The 8,515-nt window shown below is 50.7% G+C and overlaps 1 protein-coding gene across 19 annotated transcripts in view; it reads right to left on the bottom strand.

Annotated features, from left to right (window-relative positions):
* Positions 1–249: 249 nt before the first annotated feature.
* EBF3 (EBF transcription factor 3) overlaps positions 250–8,515 on the bottom strand; it is a 120,274-nt gene continuing 112,008 nt past the window's right edge. For 2 of the 19 annotated variants that reach the window (XM_023636915.2, XM_023636928.2), the window contains exons 12-17: positions 8,032–8,097; positions 7,132–7,309; positions 5,901–6,089; positions 5,313–5,510; positions 4,052–4,164; positions 250–2,932 (exon numbers count right to left, since the gene is read on the bottom strand). In XM_023636915.2, the coding sequence (XP_023492683.1) occupies positions 2,915–2,932; positions 4,052–4,164; positions 5,313–5,510; positions 5,901–6,089; positions 7,132–7,309; positions 8,032–8,097 (762 nt within the window). In that variant the 3' untranslated portion in view covers positions 250–2,914. Of the gene's footprint in view, positions 2,933–4,051; positions 4,271–5,312; positions 5,511–5,900; positions 6,090–7,131; positions 7,310–8,031; positions 8,098–8,515 lie in introns of those variants that run through there. The other 17 variants (XM_023636938.2, XM_070250102.1, XM_023636931.2 and 14 more) reach the window with 14 other exon arrangements.

Here is an 8,515-nt window from a genome sequence, read left to right as displayed (position 1 = left end):
ATGACTATAACATATGTACAGATGGCCCTTCTGGGGACCAGAACCATCTAAGTAATGACACGGTCTCCTTGCGCAGAAGAGTGTTTGAGGCCTGATAACTTTGTAGAAAGTTCTGCTACGAATCATTTTTATCTTGCCCAAGACACAGCTCTGGAACCCAGGGGGTACAACTGGAATCCCCCACGTAATTTCCGCATGTGTGTTTAGTCATTTTAATAATCAAAACAGATAAAATTACCCCAAGTGAAATTCACAGACAAGAAATACTTTAATTAAATATTGTGTAAAATGAACATTTTTATACAGTTAAATATCTGAAAAAATGTACAGATAAAACAATCTTATTGTAGGGTCTTTAACAGTAAAATCTACCATTTAGTGAAGCGCTCAATTTCGAGACAATGAAGCGATGAGGGCATCGACTAGTTAATCTAGAACACAAACCAAGTGCAGGTATGAGGAAACTTGCAAACGTTCACATGTACACGTGAGCTCGTTTTCAGATCAAACCTTTACTTATACAAAATAAAACGGAGGCAATTTAGTTCCAAAGTGACTTCTCAGGCTTTTCCACGTAGCTAAGCCTTGTCAGCCGTCACAGAGCCAGAGTGTGACCCACCGACCACTCGGGACATTCTATTTCATTTAGTCCCTTGAATGAACACTTTCCTAAGTTGTGCATTGTTTTGTTTTGTTTTTGCGTCAAGAAAGTTTTTAAAAGTCCCTCCTTTTTGTTTTAAATTTTATTTCTGCTGCAGTTTGCAAAATGTTGGCTGTGCTGTGTCTGCCAAGCATTTAACGCAAAGGGAAAAAAAAACCGGACCCTTGTGGTCTCCCTGCGGGTTTGGCACTAACAGGTACAGTATTTGAAGGCGGTCATTCCAGTTTAAAAAGGACAGACTGTGCTGTTGGGTCCGACCACAAAAAAATTAGTGTTAAAAAAAGAAAATTAAAAACCAGCCGTGACTTTGGTTCCCCTGAAACCTCCCTGGATCTGAGGCGGGCCTGGGAAGACGCAGAATGCAGCAGGATCGGATGCAGAAAGGAGCGAGCCAGGGAGCACCGGGTTTGTGCTTTTGTCTGTGTGTGTGTGTGTGTGTGTGTGTGTGTGTGTGTTTTACACCATAAATCTCCAAATGAAATATTGATTAACAATTGTGGTGTAAGCCTGTGATAAAATAGCACAAAGGTTCTTTAAAGAAGTCCACTTTTAAGGCATCAGAGAAGTTAATGTGGCAAACATTTTAATTAAAACATCAGAAGTAAATTTTATTTTAAACTTTAGGCCTCTGAATTTTTCCAGTAAACACAGTTCAGCTATGTGGCAAAGTCATGGGTGGCAGCTAAAATGACTTTTTACATTCTACAAAAAAATAAAATAAAATAAGGACACAGCCCCAAACGGTGTCGCCTCTTCGCGGCCGTTCCACATGCACAGAATCTACTAGGATTTGTCACAGCCGGGTGGCACCGCTTTGTTTTGACTATACAACGAACTTTTTTTTCTTTTTCAAAAGTATTTGTTCAGATAACTTAAAAATAATATAAAAATAAACAATGAATTTGACTTTTCCTCAAAATAAAAAAAAAAGATGGAAAGTCTAAACAATAGCAAATTTTTGCAGTACAAATGAAATGCAAGGACACTGGTTCACTTAACGAAAGAGAGAGACAGTTCTTGGCTTAATGCTCTTCCCAGCATCACAATACCAGGCCATGATCAAAAACCGACAGAGACAGGAAAAAGAAAAGATGGCAGGAAAAGCAATGTACAAAATTTCAAAGATAAATACAATATTTATAATTGATATGTTACAAAATAAAGTCCCTTAGCAACTGCAAGTGTTCATGGAAAAGTAAGTGTTGAATGGAGACCATTTTATTCCTTATAAGATACATAAGGAATAAAACTTGTTTTTTCTAAATATTTAAGTGGATCTGAAAAAAATTCAAGACAAGTGTATAAATATTTAGCTACAACTTTGGCAAAATCACAAAAGTCTACAATTTTATAACCACATACAAAACACATTAGGGAAGAAGGATCTAGAAGTCAAAAGGACAATTTCTGGTACAAGAAACATGGACCTCACAGTAGCCTAAGAATGCAATAGTATACAGTGCTAGCAAAAGTTGAAAAAATGTTGCAGATCACACTTGCTTAACAGGAAGCTCTAGCAGTGGGAGAATATTTTAACCAACAGACAGTAGCATTTTTTTTTCTCTGTCAGTGTGCTTGTTGAAGGCAAGAGAATTCAATATCAAAGTTACAATTTCTAACTACAATAAGTTACAAAGTTTCATTTCATTAAGATGAAGTTAAGCGATGATAAACCCGCCCTCCCTCCCTCCCCGCCACCCCAGGTCCCCCATCACATCGTCATCCTGTCTTCCAGTTTGATGGCTCATACCTCCTTGGCCCCCTTTTTTCACCACAAAAAAATATTTCACATTATAGAGATACACAACCATTGTGGATCTAAGTATGAGTACAGAAAAATGTCTGGAGGCATTGTTCCTCAGTGTTTCATGATAACCAAAATGGTGCATTCACAAAGTTTCTCCCAACACATAGCAAGTACTAGACATAGCCAAGACGGAGTCAGAAACTTGATAGAAAATAGGCGTCGCTTTGTTTTCCTTATTCTTCGGACTGAGAAATGTGAAAATATGAGAAAAGTTCAGTCAATAAAATGGAATTGTTCGTGAAGAAGTAGGCTGTTTGCATGTTGATTCTTAATAGTTTAAATAAAATCTTTTAACAAAGTCTTTTGTAGCATTTCAGCTGCTGCTGATGTGTTTGAAGATACTGTCTCCATCAGCATGTCTTAATATACTAAACGTGTCCCCTGAAGTCCGTCCTTGGATGCTGGGTGCTGCGGAAGGTAAACAAGAGTCCCTCACATTGGCGGGACTACCAGCCCAGACATAGCTGAAAGAGAGAAAGGAGCCAGGTCACTGGGGGCCACCTCTCATGTGGCTCGGGGCCCGGCCTTCTCTTTACGCTCTATTCACAGTGACAGTAGGGTTGCACAACTCTCCGTTAACCAGCCTGGGGCTTGGTTAAGGCGTGGGGGGGGGGGGTGAGGGGGGGGGCGGAATCTACTTCATGGGATGGGGGTGTGTGTGGGGGCAACTCCCCCCCAAGTCCTCGCATACTGCAGCCTTCCTGAAAAGACTTCCTTTGGAAAAGGGACAGGCTTCTGGCTTATTGTGTGTGAAGGCTGCTGCTCCCCACACAGCTCAGTGGATTGTTTACAGCAGACAGAGGCCCAGACTCCCCAGAGGCCACCTCTGTCGACAGATGTGAACCAACCTGGTCACTTCTGTGAGGCCGGCCAAGGCCAGCCCGCACCGCTCTCGCTCCCTGAGTGAAAACTGGACACGCCTCAGTTTCCCCTCAGCTTTGAGCCCTTGCCTCTGCTCTTCCGCTGAGGGTTCCGTATCGTAATGGTGAGTCGAGGGCCCTCCAAGATCAAAGCCACTCACAGCCCACCCGCTCTGCAATCTCCAGGCCAAGGGCCCTGAAGAGACGAGTCACAGCTCCGCCCTAGGGAGCTCTTTTTTCTCTTCTTAAAAGAAAAGAGAAAACTTTGCACTGAAATGCCAAGTGCGGCCGACGCTCTCCAGTGAACTCCTGGTACGAATGTAATTTAAAATCTTTTAACTTTAGTGTTGTTTAATTTTTGTCAGAATGATTGTTCTCATTAATTTATGTATAACATATTAATACATTTGTTCATGTAGTGATGTGAGCTTCAATTTCTCAGTTCATTAATTTCAACAATATTAATTTATCTCCGACTCACCGTTACAACTTTATGGTTTGGAGGACCTGTGTGTACACTCGCGTATGTGCACCACCATCTGATGGGCCTCATGACCGGGTGGATGGTGGCCAGGGCCGTGGCACCTGGCCACCTGCCGTTTAGGCAGCTCTGGTCTGGTGACCGCTGCTGGCTCACAGGCCAGCCGGCGGCACTTCGGGCCTGGGCTTCCCTCTCGTATGCTAAGAGATGTTGTGAAGACAATTATTTCAAATCACTGATACCTTTCCAGTTCCTTTTTTGAGCATTAGTTCATCAAAGTGAAATATGCCACCGACTTCACAAAAGGGCCAGTTTGTCTTCTCCACGGGAACGTCCTCGGCACCCAGCAGAGAGCCTGGTACATAGTAGGCGCCCAGTAAATACTGGTTGAATGGATTCATTTTTTTAAAGGAGTAACTGGATTTGATTTCACCGGGAGGAGCATATACCAAAGGTGGTGTCTGAAAGAGGCCAGACCACGGCCACTTAATTGCAGTGCCTGTGGGCCTCGGGGATCACAGAGCCGCGTGCAGGCTCACGAGGCCTTGGGGCACTCCCGCGGCCCCACCTGCTCACAGTCATGGGCCACTGTGTGGCCTGCACTGCCCAGAGGGGCCCAGCCCTGGGCAGGCGCTGGGTGCCTGCTCCACATGGCCCACTCTGCGGGCAGCTGTGTCAGGCCACGCCTCCCCCTGCCCTCAGGGCCGGCCCTTCTCCCTCGAGTCTGAAAGATATCACTCAGAAGAACCAGCTCCGTCCAGCACTCCTGCTTACACGGCCCTGGGTCTGCGGGCACGCCCCTCTCCAAGGACGACACCGTCTGGTGGGGCCGTGGTCTGTTAGACCAGGTGGAGAGCGAAGGCTCAGCCTCAGGACAGCGAGGGCAGGCTGATGTGGAGGCGGGCTATGCAGGTGGCACGAGGAGCCACCATCCCCACCCTTAGGCTCTTTTGCTGCCTCGTGAATAAGGAGGCTGCAAGCCCAGGAGCCACGGGCCGGGCTGCACCTGCTCTCAAGGTGAGGGCACCGGCCGTGAAGGCCTGTTTGCTGAATGGGACTGAAAATGGACCCCCGCTAATTCACCACACTCCTGCTCTCTCCCCTGTGGTTCCACTCCCTGGGGACATGGCTGCCTCACAATGAGGGCACTCAGGCGATGTCGGAAGGATGAGCAAATGGTTTTCGTCAACCAAGAGGAAGAAGCTGACACTTGTGGGGGCCGAACGAATGGGTGTCATTTCTACGACTATGAGCTCGGGAGGCAGTATGGCACCATGGCAGACAGGGAGAGCATGCAACGGCCACGAGCAGTGCAAGGATCCAAGACTGCGCCCAAAGGGAGGGCCGGAGCTCCCGCCTCCCAGGGAGAGCACCTGGCCCTGGCCTCCGCCCCCTGCCTGAGGCCCAGGCTGGCTGCCCCCAGGGGACCGTGGGGGACAACTCTGCCCCGGCTCCAGGAGTACCCCCAGGGCCCCGGCCGAAGCCGCCGCGCTGCCCCCTCACCTTGGAGTCCGTTCCCGTTGGCGCTGGTGCAGGAAGGAGGAGGAGAAGCTTGGGGCCGGACCACGGGCGCGAAGGCGCTCTTTTGTTTCACTGCAGAGATGACATTGGCAGGTGAGAATGAGAAAATGCCGTGTGTACTGCTACAGTTTGAAGGGAGGGTGACCGAAGAGGCTGCCATGGTGGGGCTGGACGGCACTACTGCAACAAAGCAAACACGGTCAGGACGCGCGGCGCCGGCACGCAACGGCACAGAGAGCGCTGGCCTCGCCCGCAACATCGGGCCGACAAACGGGCGGGGGATGTTGCTGGCTTGGCCACTCTCTGGATAACAGGCAAACTCTTGTGTTGACTTTCGTTTCCAATTGGGCAGCCCCGTTTTGTTCTGATTTTGTTGGGGTTTCCAATGGGACCGCTTTAGGGGGGGCCCGTTTTGGGTCAATTTACTGTCGTCACGTGGACGCCCAGCCTCCAGAGCCACCCTTCCTTGATCCAGTAGCTCACATCACAGAACATCCAAGCAATGCACACATTTGACTTTGCAGTGAATATGAATCTGTGTGATGACGTGTGACAAAAACAGACACTTACTGCCGTAGGGAGAGTTAGCGGAGGAGCCATTAAGAAATCCAGGCGAGCCAGGGACCCCTAGATTGGCCATGGCGCCACTTCCATATCCATTCATGCTAGTGCTGACTGTGTTGTAATTGGACTGCTGGGGAGTACTGCTGGGCACGTATCCTCGCGGGGACACGCTGCTTGTATTGCGACTGTAGCCGACTGTTAAAATCCCCCCCCGGCCAAAAATAACGTTATTATCAGGGAGAGACACTTGGGGGGGGTTTCCCCGCAAATCTCTATCATTTATTACACATTTTTAATTGACCTTACGCTGTACTCCGGCCCTAGCGCCTCGAGCCAGCTCCGAGAACCTCATCGCGCCAACCCTGCTCGGCGCCTCGTCCCCGCACCCGTGCGTCCTGGTGGCTCCGACAGCCGCCAAAGCGCACTTCGATCGGACCGTCAGCCGCCCTCACGCTTCTCTTTAGAAGCAATTACCAACAGCCTGAGTCCGCTCTGTCCCCCACACCACGTGAACTTCAGCCTCGGCAAACCTTCAAATGCCACAGCTGACAAGGAGAGCTTGTTTGTGGCCGTTGACTCCCCGGGACAGGCTGTTTGGGGGTCTGCATCTGTATGGCTGCTGTTTCTGTGAGTGTGGGGAGGGCTGGGGGCGGCAGCTTTGCTCGGGGCCCCCCCAGTAGCAGAGGAGCTGAAGCCTCGCAGCCGCAGGGCAAGGGTTTCCGAGATGCCTGCACGAGGCTTACAGAGGGGGACCGGAAGGGGCTCAGAGAGCTGGCTCCAACACTAAGGCGCCGCGACCCCCGCGGCCCCAGCCACCGCGCTACGGGACAAGGCGTGGGGCGGAGAAATGGAAGTTTCTCTCCACTTATTCATTCCAAACTTAGAAACCAAATCCCACCCGTGCAACATATGCAAGAAGGGTCCCATCACCTGACTATGTCACGGCTATCTATGGCTTTTCCCAGGCTTTCAAGGAAAGCAAAGTCACTTAAAAATTCAAAGAAACTTCTGGTAAATACCAGTAAACAGAGTGGCAGCCAACGTGGCTACAAGGATTAACTTCTGGGTTCTCTGAGGGTCCTCTGCCCAGTACTCACGGGGCAGATCTGCAGTGAGGGCCTCCCTGAGCACAGGCGGAGCCGACGGAGCGCTGTCACCATCCTGCTGGACTCGGGGTGCGGTCAGGGGCAGCTAAGTCTTACGCATCCCAGGGAGGGCATCCCGCCGGGCGGCCTACCTTGGTCATTGGCTTGTGATGTCTCCGACACGTTAACGGCTAGCTGGCTGCTGAAGGAGTTCACGCCCATCATGCCGGTGTGCGCGGGAGTGTTGCCCAGGGTGGGGATCTGGTTGTGATTGCGAGGGACACTGTACAACGCCTCGGCAATGTCAGCCGCTCGCTTCAGGATGATCTCCTAGGGCAGGAGGGGAGGCCGTCAAGGGGGGCAGCTCGGTGGATGGTGCCCCAAGGCATCTGGTCTGCTCGAAGCTTGCAGAGTCACTGGGGAAGCACAGCCCAGGGACCAGCCAGCCCCCTCCACCTTGCCCTCCTGGGGCAAATAATGGCGGCATGCCACTGTTCCTTGTTCCGGACTATGCAAAAGTTAGTTTTTAATGGGAAAAGAACTTCCCTTATGAAGGTGGTTTAATGGTGCTTCTGAGAGAAGACAGTATCTGGTCTGCTCTGCACCATTGGTCCAAAGGCCCCTGAGGCCGTGGGGGCCTGGGTCGCATAGAGGCACTGGTCTCAGAGCCAGAGAAATAGGTCCACGTCTGGAGGGAAGTCCCCCCAAGTGTCTGCTCCCCAGAGACCCCAGGCCGTGGGTGCTGTCTCTCGCTGCCCGAGCCCCAGCAGCACCAATGGCCTGCCCACCAAGGATGAATTTCAAGGTGGTTCTCCTTCCTGTGACAAGCTCTGCTTTTGGCTCCTGACACTGACTTGTGATTCTCTACTTGAACACTCAGCGTGAGGGCACACATGAGCAGGCAAAGCCTTTCTCACATCAGACTCTCGGCGAGTAGTTGTAAACAGGTACGTCTGTGCCCAGAAAGCCGGCACTGGACCCAGGCCAGTGGCCGTCCCAGGACACTGGTCACCCTGGGGAGGGGCAGGTGCGTCAGGCCGCTGTCCACCTACCTGGTTGTTGTGGGGCATCCCGTATAAGGCTTCCACAAGATCTGCCGCCCTCTTAAGTAATACTTCCTAAAGGAGAAGCAGAGAGGGGTTTCTCTGGAGTGCTGCTCTTCGGAGAAAGGCTCTGAATTCACAGTCGCATGGGCAGGGAAGAGACCCACAAGCACCCACATCCATCCCGTCCCGACCCTGCCGTGGAAGGCAGGCACAGACAGGAGGGCGTGCTGGTGGTGACGACAGCGGCTCTGGTTTTCAAAGTTCGCCCTGCGCCATCCTGCCCTCACCATGGGCCCGTCCGGTCGGATGGGCTAGCGCGGGTCCCGGGCAAGTAGGGGGCTCGTGAAGGAGCCCAGTCGTGCCCGAGGTTTAATGATGGAGTCTTATGGGCATTAAACAAAAACACACATGGTGGAGATATGGAAGGCCCAGCCTCCACATTCGCCTGTTAATTCCTAGCACTTTAGTGGTGAAGAACAATAAGTAATTT

This window comes from Equus caballus, chromosome 1, assembly GCF_041296265.1.
Source record: "Equus caballus isolate H_3958 breed thoroughbred chromosome 1, TB-T2T, whole genome shotgun sequence".
Taxonomy (NCBI): domain Eukaryota; kingdom Metazoa; phylum Chordata; class Mammalia; order Perissodactyla; family Equidae; genus Equus; species Equus caballus.
This window is presented reverse-complemented; position numbering and strand designations above follow the sequence as displayed.